This window comes from Amphiprion ocellaris, chromosome 10 (genome assembly GCF_022539595.1).
Source record: "Amphiprion ocellaris isolate individual 3 ecotype Okinawa chromosome 10, ASM2253959v1, whole genome shotgun sequence".
NCBI classification, from domain to species: Eukaryota; Metazoa; Chordata; class Actinopteri; family Pomacentridae; genus Amphiprion; species Amphiprion ocellaris.
In genome coordinates this window covers 3,530,943-3,553,792 of record NC_072775.1, presented here as the reverse complement: position 1 = coordinate 3,553,792, position 22,850 = coordinate 3,530,943, and the positions used below count along the sequence as shown (strand labels likewise).

General features: G+C 38.8%; 2 protein-coding genes across 5 annotated transcripts in view; one reads left to right on the top strand and one right to left on the bottom strand.

Moving 5' to 3' along the window:
* LOC111569110 (nucleoprotein TPR-like) overlaps positions 1-12,306 on the top strand; it is a 34,292-nt gene extending 21,986 nt beyond the window's left edge. For 2 of the 4 annotated variants that reach the window (XM_055014547.1, XM_023271079.3), the window contains exons 38-55: positions 97-208; positions 300-493; positions 1,130-1,200; positions 1,927-2,126; positions 2,811-3,005; positions 3,268-3,380; positions 4,828-4,893; positions 6,250-6,492; positions 6,575-6,773; positions 7,091-7,293; positions 7,880-7,951; positions 8,085-8,173; positions 9,736-9,848; positions 9,945-10,043; positions 10,133-10,274; positions 10,671-10,768; positions 11,680-11,793; positions 11,975-12,306. In XM_055014547.1, the coding sequence (XP_054870522.1) occupies positions 97-208; positions 300-493; positions 1,130-1,200; positions 1,927-2,126; positions 2,811-3,005; positions 3,268-3,380; positions 4,828-4,893; positions 6,250-6,492; positions 6,575-6,773; positions 7,091-7,293; positions 7,880-7,951; positions 8,085-8,173; positions 9,736-9,848; positions 9,945-10,043; positions 10,133-10,274; positions 10,671-10,768; positions 11,680-11,793; positions 11,975-12,030 (2,379 nt within the window). In that variant the 3' untranslated portion in view covers positions 12,031-12,306. Of the gene's footprint in view, positions 1-96; positions 209-299; positions 494-1,129; positions 1,201-1,926; positions 2,127-2,810; positions 3,006-3,267; positions 3,381-4,827; positions 4,894-6,249; positions 6,493-6,574; positions 6,774-7,090; positions 7,294-7,879; positions 7,952-8,081; positions 8,174-9,735; positions 9,849-9,944; positions 10,044-10,132; positions 10,275-10,670; positions 10,769-11,679; positions 11,794-11,974 lie in introns of all 4 variants that reach the window. The other 2 variants (XM_055014546.1, XM_023271078.3) reach the window with 1 other exon arrangement.
* prg4a (proteoglycan 4a) lies at positions 11,861-22,143 on the bottom strand. Its single transcript, XM_035948581.2, has 14 exons — positions 21,992-22,143; positions 20,665-20,781; positions 19,832-19,945; positions 19,627-19,686; positions 19,073-19,135; positions 18,227-18,352; positions 17,834-18,118; positions 17,324-17,425; positions 17,163-17,249; positions 16,865-17,004; positions 15,624-15,783; positions 14,885-14,983; positions 14,101-14,229; positions 11,861-13,060 (listed from the first exon to the last, which is right to left on the bottom strand). Exons 1-14 carry the CDS (start codon positions 22,068-22,070, stop codon positions 12,870-12,872), a joined length of 1,752 nt encoding a protein of 583 aa, XP_035804474.2. The 5' UTR covers positions 22,071-22,143; the 3' UTR covers positions 11,861-12,869.
* Between the last annotated feature and the right edge of the window lie 707 nt (positions 22,144-22,850).

Here is a 22,850-nt window from a genome sequence, read left to right as displayed (position 1 = left end):
GACTGGATTCACATTTACTGATGCCCATACACTCTGTGGGCAGTCGAGAATGACGAAAAGTTCGATCAAATAATCATGAAAGATGTTTTCTTCCAGCTGTCTGAGTGTAAGAGCAGAGAGGAGCAGCTCAAACAACAAATGACTGACAAAGAGGAGAAGACCAAGAAGGCCTTCGTGGGAGCCAAGACCAAAATCAACCAACTAAATAGTACGACTTTACAAACGCCATGAAGTGGAGCCAGCTAACTTAGTGAATTTCTTTCATTTTAACTTGAGTTACCTGTGTCCTTCACCTGTAGGCGCTAAGGAGCAGCTCAGTCAGGAAATAGAAGAACTGAAGCAGAACAAGGAGGAGATGGAAGTGAGAATGAACGCCCTCAAGTCTCAGTACGAAGGACGACTTCTTCGGCTGGACAGAGAACTGAGAGAGCTGAGAGAGACACAAACACACCCTGACTCCAGAGAAGAACCACAGGACCAGAGTGGAACAAAGGTACAAACAGCTGGACGTGAAGGTCCAGACAGGCTGAGGCAGCTGATCTTTCAGTAGATCTCATATTTACACATTTATGTCTTGTGCCTTGTCTGTAGCTATAAAGTGTATATGCCTTGTAATTACACAGCAAAGTATTAGAGCCATTGTTGAATTTTTTTAAAAAAGGGAAAAGTAGAGGATAAAGTCAAGATACTGACAAATATCATCCAAAAGAAAACTGACTGTTTGCCTTTAAATATTACTTTTTTCTTTTTTATATATATGTAAAACTTTAATCTCTAATTGATTTTCCTCAGAATATTACAACTTTTTTCTGGCCAGTTTTTTCTTCAAAATATATATTTTTTTTTTAATCACATATACAACTAAAATCTCCACACACTGCAACCTTCAATCACTGAATATTTCTCTTTTGTCTAAAGTTCATCCATTGAATATCACTAAAACAACTTCTGACAAAATATTTTATTTCTTGAAATATTACAACAATTTACATGAAGTCTGATGTCTCTAAAAATAGTGTGTCTTGATTGTCTGTATGTCATTCTAATATCACTCCATGTTACATTTTTACTCCCTTTGGCTTATTTCTGTCACTTTACTACAATAAAACAAACCTCTGTCTGCACTCAGGTGGGTGATCAGGTGAGATCTGCAGACCAGAGACAAATCTCTTTGAAGAGTCCTGCTCAAGACCGGGGAAGGTAACTAATGACGACGTACACACTGAGTTCTGGATGATTGTGAACTCGCTTTTTCAATGACAATTGTAGAATATTTATTTTTTTAGTTGATGCTTGGAATCAAATTTGTAAACTGTAGGTCTTCAGCGATAGATTAGAACAGATCTAGGATTACCTTTAACCCTCGTGTCATCCTGTGGGTCAAAATTGGCCCGTTTTAAAGTTTGAAAATGTGGGAAAAAATATATATTTTCACAGTGAAACTTCTGATGTCCACATTTTAAACATTTTTGGGAAATTTTTGAACATTTTTGGGTGGATAAAAATATTAAAAAAAGAATTTCGCTGGGTTTTGGTTGATTTTATGTGGATGTTCTTAAAGAAAATATTAGAAGTTTTACTGATATATATGGAATCACTTTAGATACTTTTAGGATTTTTTAGAAAGATTTTTACTCTTTTTAAAAAAAAAATATCTATAAGAATTTTCTTGCCAAATTTGGGGCATTTTTTTAAATAAAACTTTGAAGGGAAACTTTTAAGGAATTTTGAAATTTTCTTCCTGAAGGTTTTGCATTTTTTTTGCAGAATTTTTGGATTATTTTCAGACAAGGAAACAATATTTTTTGGTGCCCATAAATGAAGACAACAGGAGGTTTAAAGGTCAGAATAGGTTGTTTACAGAAATACAACAAACCCCAATGCTACTTGCATATAATAATAACATTTTCACTGTTTCTCCATCAGCTCCAGCCTCTCTGAGCCTCCTACCGCCAACATCCGGCCCACCCCGAGTACTCCGTCTCCTAGCAACAAGCCAAGCCCCTCCCCTGGTAGTAAGGCCACGCCTCGCGCCAGCATCCGGCCTATGGTTACCCCGGCGTCTCTAACCATCCCAACACCTACAGCCACTGTGATGCCGACGACGCAGACAGACAGCCAAGAGGGTAAGAGCAGGAAGAAGATCAGAATTTAGGATCTCACCTGTAGAAAGCAGATTTTTATATGCAACTCTTAATTTACTTTAACCCTCGTGTCGTCCTGCGGGTCAAAATGGACCCGTTTTAAAGTTTGAAAATGTGGAAAAAAAACATATTTTTCACAGTGAAACTTGTGATGTCCACATTTTCAACATTTTTGGGAAATCTTTGAACATTTATTGGTGGAAAAAAGAAATGTTAAAAATGTTTCTTAAGAACATTCACATAAAAATCAACCAAAATCCAGCAAAATTTCACTGGATTTTGGTTGATTTTTATGTGAATGTTCTTAAAAATATTAGAAGTTTTACTGATATATGGAATCATTTTAGATATTTTTAGGATTTTTTTGGAAGATTTTTACTCATTTTTTGAAAATATTTACAAGAATTTTCTTGCCAAATTCGGGGGATTTTTAAAAAAAATAAAACTTTTAAGGGAAACTTTTAAGGAATTATTGGGAATTGTCTTCCTGAAGGTTTTGCAAATTTTCAGAAATTTGGGGAATTTTTTTGCTGAATTTTTGCATTTTTTTCAGACAAGGAAACAATATTTTTTGGTGCCTGTAAATGAGGACAACAGGAGGGTTAAAGCAGTTGAATATCCTGTGTCGGGTTTGGTTAAATCATACGTCTGATGTTCTCTCTGCAGTGCTGATGAGTGCAGGAGCTTCTGTTCACTCTACCAGCTCCGGTCTGGTCAACACACCCACCTCCATCACTCAACCAACCAGCACCCAGACCACAGCTTTCGTCCAGCCCACCCAGCAGCAGGCAGCCAATCAGGACGCAGCGTCCAGCATGGAGGCAGAGCGACCGTCTACGTCCTCCTCTCTGATCGGTACAGGTGAGGAGGACCCAACCCTAAAACTTTTTGTGTAACCAAACAAAATGTCAACCCAAAAAAAGGCAAAAGACTGTCAAAAATGTTGAGTAGTTCAAATATACATTGGCCTGTGCTCTTCCTCTCACAAACCAAAATAATTTGTCCTTATTCCAGATCAAAGCAGTGTTTTTGTCACTTCTTTATGCATTCATTCACTGTTAATGCCTCACTGGATGCAGCAAAATGATCTTAACTTATGTCCTGTCTTTGTTCATGACTACAGCAGGTTCAAAGCGAAGCAGGGAGGAAGAGGAGGAGGAGGAAGAGGAGAGCAGACCAGAGAGTTCCCACACGACCACAAAAAAGCTGCGACTGAAACCGTCGATAGAACTGCAGGTAAACGCAAACATACCAAAACCCGGCGTCCCATTAACCCCCTTCATCAAGCATGGATCTGTATTTAGAACTTCAAAACTTCAGAAGATTCGCGTTCAAGCAAGCAAGTCTGGTTTTCTGTTTGGTTTTTGGCAATCATCACTTTTTTTGTTCTTTAATCAGTCCCTCCCAGATCTCGTGGGCATTTTCCAGATTGTTGCGTCCTAAAATGTCTAAATTCACGGCAGCTTTTCTAAAAAATTGCGATGTACTTTGCGATGTTTTAAGCGTATCTGTTGCAATAAAATTGCGGGAGACGGTGACAATTGCTAAAAAGTAGCATTTTTTCAGCTTTTAGAACATGTTTCAACATTTTAATTGACAGTATTTATTCCTAAACTAATTTTTTAACACGCTCCAACGTATTTCCACAAGCTGGCACATCACGATGGGAAATTAGCAGCAGCCAGATACTGGTTTAACATGAAGTGGTTGGTAGATTTAAGGCACTACATGATCATTTACTGTTGAATGAATCATGGTCTTTATCACGGTTTTTAGCAGTAATTTTTTTGGTAAATGAGAGACATTAGAATGGGACCATAAACAAGGAAGTGAATTTGGTGACGTACGTGCATTACGTTTGCCTGCGATGATTGGTGGAACTCACAGGAGGCTGCCGTGAATTCAGGCATTATAGGCCACAACAATCTTGAAAAAAGCCAGTGAAATCCTGGAGGGGCTGATTTACAAAAAAAAAAAAAAAAAAAAGTGATGATTGCAAAAGAAACTGGCCAAAATTGCTGAAAAGTTGCTATGATTGGACAGAATTGCAAGGTCACGCAGAATTCATGGAGATTGGTTGAATTTGTATTAATTGCTGCAACATCGCGAATTCCTAGAGGGACTATTTAACCCTCATGTCGTTCTGCAGGTCAGAATTGATCCGTTTTAAAGTTTGAAAATGTGGGGGGGGGGAATTCATAGTGAAGCTTCTGATGTCCACATTTTCAACATTTTTGGGCAATTTTTGAACACTTTTCAGTGGAAAAAAGAAATGTTAAAAAAATTTCTTTAAGAATTTATTTTTTATGAATATTCTTAAAGAAAATATTAGAAGTTTTACTGATATATATGGAATCACTTTAGATATTTTTAGGATTTTTTTGGAAGATTTTTACTCATTTTTTGAAAATATTTACAATTTTAATTTTTTAATTTTTAAAATTTTTATTTCTTGCCAAATTTGGGGATTTAAAAAAAAAAAAAAAAACTTTTAAGGGAAACTTTTAAGGAATTATTGAAATTTTCTTCCTGAAGATTTTGCAAATTTTTATAAATTTGGGGATTTTTTTTTTCCCTGAATGTTTGGTTTTTTTTCAGACAAGGAAGCAATATTTTTTGGTGCCTATAAATGAGGACAACAGGAGGGTTAATGTGTAATTAGTGTAATTGAATTGTGTTTCAGATGGAAGGGGACGAAGAGATAGACGGAGATGAAGGCCAACAACAGGATTCACCAGATGACAGCCAGGTTGGTCATCAATGAAACTGTGCAAAGGATGAAGAAAATAATCTTTGTTCTTTGACAGCTTGTTGTGAAGGAAACATACTGTTTATGAATGTAGGGTTTGACCAGTATTGACCCTTGCCAGAAGAGATTGTTCTAGAAATGCAGTGTCTCTGGGATTTTGCTTCAATTCAGAGTTATATTCAATTTCTCTAACATACAGTCCTGCAGTATATTGCTTTCCATTTACAGCGTCAGTTTAAATACTGTTTAGCCTTTTAGAAGATTCAGAGGTTTAGGGTATGAATCAGCTCGTTGACTGACAGAAAACTACTCCAAAACAAGAATTAACTAATTATGTACTCTGGTTGCAGCTGCTCAAGTGTGAAAATCTGGTACTTTCTTCTGTTGTGCGTCATCATGAGTGGAATTTTAGCTGCACATAACATTTACTTTCATTATCATTTAGGTAAACTGTCCTGATGAGTCAATTCTTTTACCGATGAAATATTATAAAATAGTGAAAAATGTCTGTTGACAGTTCCCTGAAGCCCAAGAGGATGTGATCAAAGTACTGCTCAACCTAAAGATATACAATTTTCTGTCACATAATCAGTTGTTGCTTTCCAGCTTGTCTGACAAATTTTGATCTCTGAACTTTTCATATTGTCTCATTTTGATGCATTTTTAATTCCCATAGAGGAAAAACTGGACTATTTCACAACAAAGTAAACGTTGGAGAAAAGAATTAAATTTTATGTAGCGCTGCTGTTGTTTTAGTGAATTAACCTAATCCAAATGCTGATGCAAACAGAGATCTGTATTTAACCCTCATGTCGTCCTGCAGGTCAAAATTGACCCGTTTTAAAATTTGAAAATGAGGGAGAAAAAAATATTTTCACAGTGAAACTTCTGATGTCCACATTTTCAACATTTTTGGGAAATCTTTGAACATTTTTTGGTAGAAAAAAGAAATGTGAAGAACTTGTAAAAATATTTACAAGAATTTTCTTGCCATATTTGGGGGATTTTTTTAAATAAAACTTTCAAGGGAAACTTTTAAGGAATTATTGGAATTTTCTTCCTGAAGGTTTTGCAAATTTTCAGAAATTTGGGGAATTTTTTTTGCTGAATTTTTGGATTTTTTTCAGACAAGGAAACAATATTTTTTGGTGCCTATAAATGAAGACAACAGGAGGGTTAAGAGACAGAAGTTATTTGTAGCTCAACTGAAGTGCAGCGTAAAGTATGACATAAATAATGAGTTTTTTGATCCTTAAATCTTGCAGACGTATCGCATCGGAGCTCCAGAATATAAATATAAACTTTGAAATATACAAGATTTGACCTGATAAAACAATTTTTGTGTTTTGTATACAGGAGCTCCCAGACGACAGTTTCCCCGTCTTGGCTGAAGACACCGAGGACATGGAGGACGAAGGCGTGTCCCAGTCGGTCCCCTCCGATCAAATGTCCTCTCAGGGCCCCATCATAGTCCGAGACGTGATCGTGATCGATACTGACAGCGAGAGTCGTGAGAGCAAAGAGGGAGAGGAGAGGCGGGAGGGCGACGGCGAAGAGGAAGAAGATGAGGAAGAGGAGGACGAAGAAGAAGAAGAGGAGGTGCCGCTGAGTTACTAACTAGTCAGAATGTTTTGAGCTTTGATCTGTCGTCGGGTGTTAACATCTTCTCTGTTTCCCTCAGTACAAGGAGGAAGAGGACGACGACGAAGAGGACGATGATGCTGCCGACAGCGGGATGAGAATAGACGAGAGCAACGAGGAGAGCAGAGAAGCTGAAGAGGAGGGAGAAGACGAGGAACCATCGGAAGGAAACAACGCCGAGGAGAACATCTCTGGAGCTTCTTCAGGCTCCCAGCGTCCGTCTGAGGCGACGCACAGCGGTGAGACACGACCCAACACCGTGGAGGGATTCCAAGATCCTGTTTGGATCAAGTCATGTGTGATGTAATATCATTATTCACCGAAATCTGTAGCACGGATTTTACACGCTGCAAGCACCCTACTGAACATTTCCTGAATCCTTTAACCTTTGTGTCGTCCTGCACGTCAAAATTGACCCGTTTTAAAGTTTGAAAATGTGGAGGAAAAAAAAATTTCACTGTGAAACTTCTGAGGTCCACGTTTTTCAAAATTTTTTGGTGAAAAAAAAATGTTGAGAACAAAATCATCTGATGCGACCCTCTTGTGTCTCTTCCAGGTGAGAGCAGCGGTGGAGTCACATCAGAGTCCGACCCTCCCAGAGACCCTCTACACATCCCCCCAACCTCCTCCTCTGGACCCTCCCCTTCCTCGTCCGCCCTCACCCCCTGCCTCCCCCACACCCGTAGGCCTCCACACGCCCTCCCACCTCGACTCTACATCCAACCTCCAGCACCTGAGCTGGGGCCTCCACACACACAGGTAACAAATAAAACAACTCTGTTTATTCCTGCTGCAAATTTATATGCAGCTCTGAGTTTAGAATGAGCTCATTCATCAGGAGCAGGTTTTTAGGATACGGTTTTATCCACACAAACTAACTGAGTGCTGTAATTACAGTGAGACTGAAGTGGAAACAGATACAATGCAAAAAAAAGTTTAAAACCGTTTTACAAACTCTGACCCAAACATAATTCATACATACAATCCTTCCCGTGTAGCAAAAGTGTATTTTTTCACACATAATGTTTGAGGAATTGACATTAGATGTGTTTACCTAAACTAGAGACGACTCCTGTATTCTTTAAAGTAAATAACAACAAAATGTACATACAGACGTAAGGAAAAATGATGTTTTTCCAAAGCCCTTCATCATTCAGTGACGTGAACAATATTTTAACTTTTTTGTTTTTCCTTTGTGATGCCTCAAAATCCAGAAAAAATGAATAGTAGCACAGTAACAGTGAAGCAAAAAGAGAGAAGTAAACACATGAGCATGAAAGTATCCAGCAAAATGATTCCTTGAAATCCTATTTAACGTTCTCACATTACTGTTTGTGTTCTTCAGAGACAATCCTCTCAGCTGCGCAGACCTTCAGCAGGACGTGGGCCTCAGTTAACACCTGGAATCGGCAGTATGGTGAGAGATGTGTGTGGAAGGGTTGGACGTTGTGGTTGATCAGATTTTGTGCCGTTTGTTGTTAGTATGTATGTGACAATAATACGAGGTGGACGTTTTAACTGAGGCAGTGCGTTTGTGTTTGTTGCAGCAGCCTTTCTTTGATGACGATGACAGAATGGTTCCCAGTACTCCCACTCTGGTCGTCCCACACCGCACTGATGGCTTCGCTGAGGCGATACAGTAAGATCCACACTCACAGACTCCCTGATGTTTCAGTCAGACTGAAGCGTAGAAGATAAGAATTCAGCTCATCAACGGATCACTGAGTTCTGACAATTTTATCCATCAGGTTTCTACAGCAGCTTTCAGTGGAATGTATTTTGTGAATCATGTCACAGCCGATCATCTCTGCAGCTCAGTAGAGGAGTCAATATATAGCTGCGGGACTTTTGTATCATAGTTGACATTTTTGCTGTTTTCAGGCCTAAAATCAACATGGCCGCCTATCACCAAACACCACATGGCATTTTTACAGAAAGATTCTTCTAAATATTATGTACAATTGAGTAAAATTGAAAGTTATTCTAAAGATATTGTCGTAAACCTGTTGATGTGATAAATCCACACTTGACTCACACACTACTTTATATTAAATAAGTCAGAAAGCCTTGGAGTCTGGCCAGTCTTTTCTTCAGTAGGTCAAAAATGGTCATAAAAATGCACAAAATGACCACAAAAATACGTAAAATGCCCACAGAACGGACTGAAAATGACCAAAAAAGGAACAAAATGAGCACAAAGACAGACAAAACAACCACAAAAAGACACAACATGACCACAAAAACACACAAAATGACACAAAATGACCACAGAAAAACACAAAATGACTCAGTGAGGCAGGTAATTATCATATAAAAACACACAAAATGACGAGAGACACACAAAATAACTACAAAAAATGCAAAATGACCACAAAAACACCTAAAATTACCACAGACTGAAAACAGCCACAAAAATGCACAAAATGAACTGAAAATGACCCAAAAAGAAACAAAGTGACTACAGAGAAACAGAATGAGCAGGTCATGTGATCTGGAATTAACACATTTCCTTGAGAAGTGTTTTTGTAATGAGGAACTTAGTTGAAAGTGATTTCTGGGACACAGATACAATCTGTTATTTCTATATAAAATTTGATATATTGCCAAAAAAGAAATATCTGTCATGATTATCTCAACTTAATAAAAAGAACACAATCAAAACTATTTGTGAATAAGTTCATTTTATTATTGTTTAGCTCATTAGAAGGTGGTTGTTAATAAATTCAGACGGTTATTTAGTTGACCTGTTAGTGATACCCAGTCATTTTTTATTAATAAGTGATTGTTTCCATAATAAATAATTATGGAATTTGTAAAGACATGAACATAAAATATATTATTTCTTTTTACTTTTAATAAGTTGTATGCAAACTATATCCCAGTTTGATCTAGATGTATTTAGTAATTGAGCTGTAGAAGGATGACAGTGGGATTTAATTTTCTAACCGACTTTTGCATTCTTTTGCAACATTTTTTGCCATCTTATGATTTATAAGAGAAGTTTGGGTCCCCTCTAGTTTAACACACAACCATGATGGCTGAATCTGTCATGCTATGATAATTCTGTGATAGAACCACCAGAACATAAATGTTTGTGTAGCAGAGAGTAACTCCAGTATTCCAGGTAGAATGATTGATTGAATGATTCACTGCTGCGTCAGTCACAGTTTGACTCCATCATGTCTGCGTTTGTCTCCTCAGCTCTCCTCAGGTAGCAGGTTTGTCCACCAGGTTCAGGTTTGGACCTCCAGAAGATCTGCTGCCTCAGACGTCAGCTTCACACTCTGACCTGGGACAGCTGGCCTCTCAAGGAGGTACACCATCACCCCAGAGACGCTAGAACTTCATTAGAACTCATCTCAAACTGCATCATGTTTCTATGTTGTCTGATTCTACCACCTTCTGTGCAGGTCTGGGAATGTACGAGTCTCCTCTGTTCCTGGCTGCTCACGATGAAGACGGAGGAGGAAGGAGTGTCCCCACCACACCGCTACAAGTAGCTGCACCAGGTGAGAAAAACACACAATAACACAACAAGACCTCAGCAGTTCTAGTCCTAAACGCTGGACGCTGTTTGCTGACTCCATCTTTCTCTCAGTGACCGTCTTCACAGAGTCGCTGCCCTCAGACAGCGCTGACAACATGGCCTCCCAGTCGGTTCCCATGGTAACTGCCTCCACTGGGATGGCCGCTGCAGCAGATGATGGAGACGAGGTCTTCATGGAGCAGGAAGGAGACGGGTGAGCAGTTATTCAGTCCCGAGGTTTCATATCTGAGTTAGTTTGAAGCTTTCGGCTGGTCAGCATCTCAGAACAATCTGAACAAGAACCACAAAAAGAGTCCAAGAGCTGCTGCTGAAGTGTGGTTATGTCTGATGAGTGGAGTTCGGTGGTCACTCCAAACCACATTAGATTGGATTTGTTTGTGTAACAACCCCCAAGTACACTGAAAGGAGACGGAGAGAGATTTTGACTTTTTTTTTTTTTTAGAAATTTTTATCATGTAACGAGATAAAGTAACAACTATCACAGGGGCACAAGATTACAACTTGGAAGATGTATTTTTTCATTTCCTTGTGGCTTATTTTAAGCCTGAAACCCGGAAGGAGCTTCCTCTAACTCTGTTTGTGCTTCCAGTCCTGGGATTGAATCTTCTCTGGAGAGCCAGACAGACATGGAATCAACAGGACAACAAAGTGACGACGCATCGCTGCCGTCCACCAGCCAAGACGCTGGTACGTTTACCAGCTGATATTCTTTACTTTTTCAATTCTTTATTTTCAAAGGATAAGAAAATACACGTCAAGAACACTCAAACCTCGCTTTTCACAAATATTCAGCATGTAGAGAACAACTGGAATCAGTTTTCTTCTATTTATACTTTTTTTATGATGCAATTTCAATCAAGTCATAAACTATTTTCCAGTCAACAGGGGGATGGACATTGACTAAAGTGCTTTGAAACAAGGTGCTTGTATGGCTTTCACCATCATGAGAAAGAAAAATTCATAAATAATAGAAAACCAAAAATGTCTCTTTTTTTAATAAATTACCAACTGATATTCTTATTATCTTCTTATTGTTCTGTTACTTTTTGCTATTGTCAATCCAAGGATTCTTATTGTTTGTGCAGCTTCTGACTTTTTTTGTTTTTGTTATTGTTTGTTTTTTGTTCAGTTCTTCTCCACCTTAAAGATAACGCACCTTTTCAAATTTGCTACCAGGTTTTAGAGTTGATACCTCGGATCTGGACCAACAAAACTTGATGGGCACATTTCTGATATCATGCTATAAAAAGTTAGATGCACTTTACATTTTTGAACAGTTACTCGCCTACGAAAAGTAAAATCACCAACATGTCGGAGTTGTTACTCTGCTTCCGTACAAGTTAAGGTAATGGATAGAAGTGTTGAGACTTCTTAGTTCCTGGGCCTGAAATTGTGAGTAGTTTTTCCAAAATAAAAGCCTGTTATGAAGCTATCTATATGGCAAAATCTGAGAAAGTTTTAACACATTTTTGATGTGGCCAAATTCTCTCTGCTCTGACTTTTCGGTTGAATGAGGTTTGCCGTATTATCTGCATTAAATCCTGTCTCTGCTCTCTGAATGTTTGACGTTCGCTGCTTTTTCCTGGTTTTATCTGCAGACACCAGCAGCGTTACTCTGCGTCGCACTTTGGCCGGTCAGCCTCTGATGAGCAGCCTGTCGAGTCGAGGAACCAGAGGAAGAGGAGAAACCAGGACGTTGCTCAGCCGCAGAGGTAAGAAACAGAATCACGCATCAGTTCTGACACTGATAATGATGTGAACAAACTCCAGCCGCTCGGGTTGTAATGATGAAGCAGTTTATTGAAGTGCAATAAGCAAAGAGCAGCATTAAACAGTGACAACGTTGAACCAAACTGATAACCTGCTTTCTCCTCACGTTTCTCCATTTTACAGGAACCTTTTCCCGAGGAGGAAGAGGAGGAACCATGGGCCGAGGGGGCGTCGCCTAATGGTGACATCACCGTTTGGACATAAAAAAATCTGCCTTTCAAATTCAGTGCATCAGTAAATCAAAGTCAATAATCACACTATTACAGCTTAGATCTGACAGCTTTGTTTGTATGTGAGCGCTTCTGAGACATGAAAGGTCACACTGTTGGTGAAACTCACTGCTTGTTTTGTCGTTATTTTCACGGGAGGCGTCTAAGTTTTGTAATTTTTAGTTTTGCTTTTGTCTGTCAGCTGTTAATACACGTTTTAATAATAAAGTGGAATATTGAGTAGCAGCGATGTCGTGTGTTTTCTAACATTTGGGAAGCAGTGTGGCCTCCATAGAGCTTTAAAATAACAAAGAAGTGGCATTTTTAATGTATTTTACCTCCATAATGAAAAGTGGAACACAAATTTAATTAATCAAAAACTAAATGCTTCACATTCTCCGGTTTTTATCATCAGAAATGTCATCTTTGGTTTTCCAATTTTGATGAAGATTAAACAAACTTGCCTGACAAGTTATCCACGAAATTGGAAAATAGACTTCAATAATAATTGTGCTTTATCAACGTCACATTCTTCAAAATGAATTAAGTTCTACCCACAATCCAGCTGTGGGACATGAACCTTTAAAATGCCTTCATGCCATTAAAAGTTACTAAGTGTCTTTAACAGCTGCAGGGTTTAGGATGTGCAGAAAAATGGAGGATGGGATGTTAAAATTAATGCTATAGAAATGCATAAAGAAATACACTAAATTCCTACTTTTTGCTCAGCAGTCGTAAGTAGATTTTTGAGTTTTGTGATGAAGCAGAAAACACTAGAACAGTGAATCTATCGTCTCCTCGGGATGTTTTCAGGGACAGTGGAGCCAAACTGTGATAGAGTTGGTCGGTTGGGGAGGATTAGCGTTCTGAGCGGCCATGTTGGCGGGGTTGGTTGCCATGGCAGCGGGACTGAAGATGGGTTGGGGTGAGAGGGTTGCGTACGGGTCGGGCCTGGCCAGCGCCGGCAGGTCCTTGGAGATCTGGACGTTGAAGTAGAGAGCTGCAGAGACCACAGAGTGAATGATGGCAGCTGGTTTACTGGAGTTATTTTAGGTCGACATGTGAATGGAAAAACCACCGAAAGATGCAAATAAACACAACATTAACATACAATCACCTTTTACCACTGTTTACATGATATACAAGGGATTCGCCACTTAAATAATCCTGATTAGACGTCTTTGGTAGAAGTCTTTAATGGCAAAGACGGCCGTATGATGGAAACATCCAACCAATCGTGTTGTTGCACCGACTCAAGCATGGTGTTGTGAGACTGTACAAATTCGTATTTAATTTGTTTTTGCATGTCCATAAGTCTAATATACACACTCTGCCACCATGAAAATACAAGTACAATGTCAAGTTAAAAAAAAGAAATCTAAATGTATTACTTTAGATATACTTTTTAAGTTGGAAACATAGTTTTGTTGAGTTGTGTTGACACAGTACTTTTGGTAATTACCTCAACTTAATACTGTGTGTAATTTTTTTAAATGAAATTTCTGCGTTCTGCAAAAATCTATTTGTAGTAAACTGATACAACTGGCTCGATAACTTAATTTTCCTTGTCATTAAAGGCTTAAAAACTTGTGTGTTTTAGTCACCAATTGGTTAATCTGTAATTTAAAACACTGTTGATCATAAATGAAAGACAAATCCCCTTCATTCTTAAATTCCCCTCGGGATTAATAAAGTGTTTATCCATTCATCCATCTATCATCCATCCATCCATCCATCCATCCATCCATCCATTCATCAATCCATCCAAATTGTACACAATTTCATTAGAAGTTGTCATAACTAAAATATAAGATTTCGTTACTTTCTTTTGTTGAGTCCAAACATTTGTTTTCAGAGAGCAACAGTAAAGATTACAGATGTAAAGTCACAACAATCTACTCAGAGACACATAAATGCTCCATAGTGTCGTAAAGAACTGCAGAGGATCTGTGAAAGAACTAGTTATTAACTCTTAAACCAAAATTTTATCTCCAGCTTTCAATCCTCTTCCTAATAAGAAACAGGATGTAGGTTTCTTACGTCCAGAGAAGACGTAGTGTTGGTGTCTGTCGTTCCCCAGAGGACTGGCTATGGACAGAGCTGATGTGACCGGAGTGGGGAATCCCTTCAGAGCCACTTTGATGTTGATTTCTCCACTTAGAAGAACCTCTGGATGTGTGAAATTTTAGAAAACACCATTTTTAGTACATTTAAAGTCCAATTGTTTTGACTGATTTCACCTAATGAACTTCCACTGATCAGCCACAACATTATGACCACTGACAGGTGAAGTGAAGAACATTGATCAAATTGGTTCTATGTGGTGTTCTGCTGGAAAACCTTGGATGTTCTCATCCGTGTTGATGAGACTTAGACACCCAAATAAACGTCCCAGAACAAACAGTCCTTCATGCAAATGGAAATCCTAAATGTCACTGCAGGAAAATGCGCCCCACCACATCGTAAAAACATCAAACAATCAGGAACATCTTGAGGAACATGACAATCCCCCAAGATGTTGATTTGACCTCCAGCATCAACAGGAAGCAGTGGAACAAGTTGGATTCCCAGACACCCCACTACACAACCCAAACTACCCAAAAGTTCCACTGCCTATGTCCTGGTTCCAGACCCCATAGAACACCCTGAGAGGTCCTCTGGTCCAGGTTCCATGGTCCACAGCATTTTTAACCACCGAGGGGGACCAACACAGTATTAGGCAGGTAGTCATGATGTTATGCCTGATCGGTGTATACTCATGCATGGCTGGTTACTGGTGAGGACTGAGCTGTTGGTTCTATTGCAGGACTAGTGGACGACTCACCAGCCTGCCGAGTGAAGCGACTCTTCATGGGGCTCCTCAGAATCGGACTGCAGGTCGGAGTGTTGCTTGCTGGGAAGGTGAACCTCTGCAGGACGTCTCCTAAAGGACAAACAAGGCATTGAAGATCACTTTTTTAAAAGGAAGTGTATTAATGACAAAGTTCGGAGAGAACATCGGCTAAACTATGATTTAGTCCACAGGTGAGAGCAGCAGGCGATTGAAACCACAAAAAAAGCCAGTAAGCAAAAACTATTTGTCTCAAACAGACACACTCTTGATTTGACCAGTTCTTAGTTAATCTTGATCCTTGATTAAAGACCCTGGTCTTTGGATTTAGCATCTTGTACTTGTATCTCAGCTATTTAGACCATTTATAAACCCAACTCTGCTTCAGCCTAAAACAACCCAATATATTCATTTTAAGTGTCAAGTTTGTTAAAATCATCCTATACTTCCTTTAGCATCTGACAACTTATTCTCATTCTACACTGTCAGGATCACACAGTGTTTTTTGGATTCATACCTACTTTGTCCTCAAATGGAAATATTCTTTCATCTCCATCATTATATTTAATAATTCCCATTATGAAGCCTAACATCTTTGAACAAGAATTAAATTAAAACACTGGTTTGTGTTGAAACCAGACAATCACAAGAGAAAATGTTGCTTGTTGTGAAGTTTTAAGCAGGACGGTGAAACCCCGACTATTGTGTCTCTACATCTGTCTGTCCTCCTCACCGTTCTTAAAGAAGAACACAGTCTCTGGTTTGGTTCTGGTGGCTGGAACCACCAGTGCAGCGCTGATGCTTCCTGTCAGACCTGGAAACTCTGAGGTCAGAGGTTTGGGGTAACCAGGCTCCATCACCATGTTCCCATCCAGACGCCAGAACTGGTCTCCCTGGAGACGAACCGGAAGACTGTTACTGCCCACTGACCTCCATCATCACAGTGAGCTTTCTGAAGTGATTGTCTGTTCTGATTGCACCTTATTGTATTCCTATTACTACTACTGTAGCAGCTCTTGGTGTAAAATACATTATTCAGATAGTTTTCCTCTAATGGAAGCTCCATAGCAACCAGTCTAGTGACTAAAATTGATTGACAAGCATCTCTACATGCTACACTTTATACCCCAACTGAGCAGAAACTGGAAGTAATTGTTGTATTTAGTTTGAAAATTATGGATCCAGAATGGTTGAAACGGATGAAGGTGCTTTGATAACAGTCTGTTTTAAACGACATACATTCCTCCACAGGTCAGTCTGCACATGCTGTTGCTTAGAAAATCTCACAAGCTGTCATTTTTAAACACAAAAAGGGATTGTTTCTAATTTTAACTCTCTGACAGCTGCAGTAGCAGTGGTAGTACGATAGTATTCTTTCTAAACTATAATCAGTAGTACAGAAGTTGTTGTTTCAGTATTACACAGCAGCCATAAGCACTCAGAGAGTGTCGTACTCCACCAAGGCTGTTCAGTTGTTGTATGATTTCCCACGGATAAGTCCTGATAAGTCCACAGCGGTGGATTTGTAGTAGGATCACAATCATGTGATCATCAGCAGGCATCTGACGTAGCGTTCCCTTGTTGTCATGGTTACAGTGACGCCATACTGCTATCTCTCAATGATACAGAAATCTTTGACAAATCCATGGATCCAGACTATAAGCTGCATCACTGCCAAAATCTAATCACTTGGTCCTTGTGTCATTTATGACCTTCAATGAAAATTTCATTCAATCCGTTTGTTTTTGAGTAATGTTGTGCAAAGACAAACAGACAGAAAAACACACGCCGATCATCACATAACTCCGTCGCGTTCCTTGGCGGAGTAATATTAGTGGTGGAACTAGTCGTGCCTAATGATGACCATAGTAATGGTTATGAATTCACTAATAATAACAACATTATCTAGTTCTGGTAGACAAATAAGCAAACTGAATGAGAGCATCATCTAATGTGTTATAGTGACATTCATACCTTGACAATGTAGGTGTTTCCTTGGCAGTTGAGGCGAGTGAAGACGGTGTCGATGGGAGAAGATATGCCCAGAGTGTCTGTGATGCTCTGTGGACGACCAACTGAGCGACTGACAGGATCGACGGACCAGAACATCTCACCTGCAGCACACACAAACACCGAGTGTACACGGCACAGAGACATAAGGTGTGGATATTTATGAAGTTATTTGTGAAATTTCACCTTTATATATCAAAAACTTTGCAATAAAATGTTCTTAAAACTGGCTGTTGACCCCATTTTAAGCACTTTTTCTGACCTTTAAATATCAGGATGGTTCCATTGAGGAGAGCCGTCAGTCCGTTGATGGGAGAGTCACTGCAGAGGTCAACATCAGAGAGGAATCCTACACAGACACATTTGTTTGAGTTTTTAAGTGTTCATCAGATACAGACACACCCAGTGGACCAGTTATCCTACCATTTCCTGGTCCTGCAGGTCCTCCATCCACCACTGAGAGCCCCAGAGCCTGAGCAACGTCCTGCAGGGTGCTGGGTCTGGGACCAGCCGGACCACTGAAACCTGGAAAGAGAAATGGTTTTACCCAATTTAAAGATTGGTCCCAATGGGTTAATGATTCTCTCTTTAACCCTTTGATGCACAACATGGGTCAAAAGACACCCATATTCCATTGAATATAGATATCTTTTTACCCATTTTGTGCATTAACAGGAAAAGATCAAACACTGCAGTACATTATGTTGTTTTTCATTATCTTGTCTTATCTTATATCATCTTAAATTACCCTAAATTTCTTAAAATATCTCATCTTATATGCTACATAGAGCTTGACCACTGTTTTCTTTAAATAACCTCAAACAGTTGCATTTATCACAAGTTAATCTGATTTTCAAAACAAACATCAACTGTTACAATTCAGAGTCAAACCTCTATTCAACCATAAAATGAAACACTATGAGTAGAACTAACCTTGGCTGGGCCCAGATGGAGCAGCTCCTCCAGGCGACAGCAGCAGATGGACGTTCACTCTGCTGCCTCCAGGAGTGGAGGGGCTCACCAGGGCACCGCCGCCCGCATAGAAAGCACCGTTGGCGGGTAGAAAGGAGCCTGGTGCTGGAGAATACGGAGCCCTGTTGCCCTGAGAGAAAGCACCGTTGGCGGGTAGGAAGGAGCCTGGTGCTGGGGAATATGGAGCCCCGCTGTAGGAGGGAGGGACGGGCATCGGCATCCGGCCAACAGGGATGTTATTCCCACCTGGAAGGAGGAAGAAACACCCAGACAGCTTTCAATTCATGAGCAACAGTTTGTGTAATTAAACAAAAAGTATGATCTTTTGAATAAAGACCCAGAAATAATCCAAACCATATTGCAGCTGGTTTGCCGGTGCAGCAGGACGTCTGGATCCAGCAGAGCTGCTGGTCAGAGGGTTGACAGGTCGAGATGAACCCTGACAACGAGACCCCTGGTTCTGAGGGCAGCGACCCCGTCCTACATATGAATAGAAAAGAATATTACAAAATACACCACTGTTCAAAAGTTTGCGGTCACTTAGAAATGTCCTTTCTAGAATTGCCCTTTTGCAGAAAAAGCGGGAGTTTTCATGGAAAACATGAAATTGTCTGGGCGACCCCAAACTTTTGAACAGTAGTGTAGAGCAACTTTAACTCATTTAGAGCAACTGTAGCTAAAAAAGGGCAACTTTTGACTCAGATACACTACCATTCATAATTTTTGAGTCACTTAGAAATGTCCTTATTATTGAAACAAAAGCATTTTTTCCCCCAATGAAGATAACATTAAATGAATGATGAATCCAGTCTAGACATTGTTAAAGTGATAAATGACTACTGTAGCTGGAAACTGCTGATTTTTAAAGGAATGTCTCCATAGAGGTACAGAGGAACATGTATTCATTTTTACTGTGTAAATATGAGAAACACACCTTCTATAATCCTCCAATTTAACTCGCAGCAGGAAAGAAAACCAGCACTTCACCAAAAATGTTAAACTACATCCTGTGACTGAAAGCCTTTCTATTAAAACAGCCACATAAGTGAAATATTAGCGATTTTTCCAACAAATCTTAGTCTACATTCATCTCTATGAACATTTCTGCATGTAGGTGTTGCAGAAGATTTTATTTTATTTCGAATGACACCTTATGACAATGTGTTATTATTATATTCCAAATTATAGAGCTACATTTACCTGAGTACCATTCCTCGCTCTCACTGTTGGACCATTTCCGGCTCTTGTCAGTTTTTCGCTTTCCTGAAGAGAAGAACAGATTATTGCAGTAAAGAAGGAGATACAAACTGAAAAAATACAAACAAACAGGGAAAGTCTGGAAGCAACGTTGCCAAAAATAACATCAATTATTTATCTTTTTTCAATCCTTAACATAGATAATCTCTATTTCAATTTCATTTCTCCGCTGATCCGTAAAATGTTTGAGCTCAGCTGATTGCGAGTGTCAAAAAATATACCTTTTTTTCTTCTCCTACCTGCATTTGCTCACAAATTGAGCAGATCAAAGACATTTATTTTACTTCTCTGCATGGCATGGCTGCTCTTATTTTGTAAAGAGTAGTAGCAGTAAAAATGTTTACATGTAAACTGGCATTCTACACGATCAGCACTGGCCTGGGAAAGCTTAAATATCTACACTGAGCAAAGTCTGTGAGTGAAAACCAAAAGTAACAGATATAGTTTGATGGCAGCTGATTCATTTCCAGTATTTGTTGATGATGAAGGTCGCTAACCTGAACCTGAAGCCCTCAGAGCCTGGAAACTTCCTGGATGTGGGACTGACACACCGGCATCTGTGGACAGAGAGACAGTGTGATGTGGATGAAGACAATTAACTAAACCAGCTGCTGAGATCTTCAACGGTTTTATCCTCCAGAGGACATTTGTGGTGAGTTTAGTTGTGGTGTCCAGGTCCAGTTCATGATTGTCGCTCCTCACCACAGTGCAGCTGGTAGTCGGGGCAGCAGGTGTTGTACTGGACACACAGAGGATCACATTCACACTGGAGACCTCGTCTGAACGTCTCACCACAGCGACCGCGACACGACTGAACTGAGAACAACAGAACATTATTTACACACTGAGAACATGAACGACTTGAAGCTGCGTTCGTCAAATCTGTTCAAAAACAAGCTCATAGAGCACAGAGTGTAGATAAAAGACAGATGTAGCCTCTGGGTCTGAAAAGTGAACCTGCAGTTTTTCTAACAGCCAGAAGGGGGCGACTTCTGTTTATGCAAAACAATGTCAGATTGTAGAAAATGGCGCGATTTGTTACATCAGTAAACATTTTACTAATGAGTTTATGGTCTCAATCGCTAGTTTCACTTCTCCTTCAATACTGTATGATGTTCACTTTGTAGATTATAGTCATATTAAAAATAAAATAGACAATAAAAGACGGCTTGTTTCACAAACCAAAATGACAAACTGAAGGTTTCAGTTGCTGCGTCCATCTTTTATATTCGGTCTACATCACAAGCCGCAGCAAATTATCACCTCAAAAAGTTGTAATGTTTCAGCATTTTAGCAATCAGTTACATATTTACACATCCAGCTGACGCACAGCAACATGAGCTTTTATTTGGTGTAGTGTTCACATGATAATAATCCAATTTAATTCTTGTCTGGCTCTGCTTATGTCACAAGTGACTCCTGAAAAATATTTGTTTCTTTCGAGGACGGAACCCAAAAAAAAACAGCATAACATTGGGGTACATTACTTGAGAAAAATCCCAGACATAAAGATGTAGTTTTTACTTAGAACTCACCGATGGTGCAGGTAGCCATAAAGTCTTGGCAGCATTCGTTGTGTTTCATGCAGCCGTAGTCACAGTTACACTGCTGACCTCTAGTGTAAACTTCACCACACCGACCAGAGCAAGAGCCTGAGACAGAAGACATGAGCTTCAGTCATAGTTTAAAGTCCATTCACTGGACTATAGGTACAGCATTAATGTTTAGATGCTATTCAAGCTGATTTATTAGATACTTGGAAGAATAATCGGTCTATTATCAGATGTATAAATACGTAAATTGAGTACTGTACTGTAAAAATGAAGTTTTTTGAACAGTTTCTCACTGAAATTTCTTAATTTACTGTGAAGTGATAGATTTCCCCCGTTTTGTTACATTACAGAAAAGAATAATACAGAAAAAGAGTTAATTTAGATGCTAACACCAAAACTGTAAATAATGTCCACATCAAAGATCTGTATTTTACAAATAGTAATTCCTTCTTTGACAAAGTGTGACCACAAAATTAAACATTTTTTAAAATTGTATTTAAACCATACATATTTTTTCAGCAAGGTTATTATTTTTACAGAGATATTTTCCATTATTTGCTGGAAAAATATGTATTTTAAGCCCCAATAATGATAAACCATTACTTTAAAGAGTTTCCCTGTTGTGCTTAATTTCATTAAAGAAAAAAATCTTTTAATTTACTTGATCAACATTAAAAAATAGTACAAATAAAATACTAATTTACAATGTGTGATCACAAAATTACACAGTTTAACGTATTTAAATCAGCCAAAAGACATTAATTTTAAAGATATTTGGAGTTATTTTAATTTTTTAATGTATTTTTTCGTGCATCTTTGCTAACAGATTTCCTCAGCATTTTAATGTATTTTTTATATTTTAGTGCAGTGGTATTATTTGAGATTGTAAGGAACATTCTCAGATTTTAAATATCAGAGGTATATTAAAGGAATCAAAAGTTGATTAAAAACATATTTAAAGGAAGAAATCTCAAGATAACATGGACACATAATAATAATAATAATAATAATAATAATAATAATAATAATAATAATAATAATAACAATAATAGTAATAATAATAATAATAGTAATAATAATAATAATAATAATAATAATAATAATAATAATAATAATAATAATAATAATAATAATAATAATAATAATAATAATAATAATAATAATAAACATTAGTTTATATTGTAGATGCTTCAGCAGGTGAATTATCTGATCATTTCTGACAACACAAGACATAATAGATGCATTAATAGAAATTGTAAGGCATCATAAATAGACTTAAATAATAAAATATGAATGTACAGTTGTGTACCTGGTCCAGCAGCAGCAGATGTTGCAACGAGGCCAAGCAGCAGAAGCCCCAGTGATGTCTTCATCATCATCATCTTCATCCAAGACTCAGCGTAAACAGACTCTGATCTGGAAGAATAATAAATACATACAAAGACAGAATGTTACAGAGAGAAAGCGGCAAAAACAAAGTGAGAGAATCAGAGTTTACCTCCTCGGTGTGTCTCTTCTCCTCGTCTTCTCTCCAGCCGTCCGTCTGTCCGTCTTTTATAGGAGACAGAAGCCCTGAGACTGGACATTTTTAATTAGCATCACAAACACACACTCTCACTGCACCCACACACTCATTAAAAGCTGCCAAGACGTATTTAAGCTTCCTACACTGTCAGTAAATCCACTCCCACACACAGAATCCCCTCTCAGAACCTGGAGTAACTCATTACACATCACTTCATTCACTTTAATAGTATTTATTTACCGGCACAACAGATGAGAATACAATGAGAAAGCTGTTATTAAGTTAAAGGTAAATAAACCACAAGTGTTCTGGTACTTAGATAGAGTATCTGGGGAGTTTTTTCTCTTTGTGAGGTCTGTGGTTCCATCTCTTATTACTCCTACCTGTTGCCTTTTGGCCACATTTTCCAAACCAGCCAACTTGAGGAATGAAGCCGTGGAGCCAAAGCTGATGTCATGTGGTTTCTGGTCACTCCTGCGGTGGACTTTCAATTGTTCTGCTTCAGTCCGCTGGTCATAAACAGCGTCTACATGTGGGAGAGGAAATGAATTAGAGAGGTCAATGTGCTGCCGGTTTGATGTGGACAGACGGCTTCAGTCTGGATTTATGCATCTTTTCTCAACATAAAGACAAAGAATTTAAT

Coding starts and splice junctions, on each gene's coding strand:
- prg4a (XM_035948581.2), bottom strand. CDS start 22,070: ATGAAGATGATGATGATGAAGACATCACTGGGGCTTCTGCTGCTTGGC. Junction 18,119..18,226: donor GGCAAACCAGCTGCAATATG/GTTTGGATTATT, acceptor TCCTCCTTCCAG/GTGGGAATAACATCCCTGTT. Junction 14,230..14,884: donor TCGCTTCACTCGGCAGGCTG/GTGAGTCGTCCA, acceptor TCACACATCCAG/AGGTTCTTCTAAGTGGAGAA.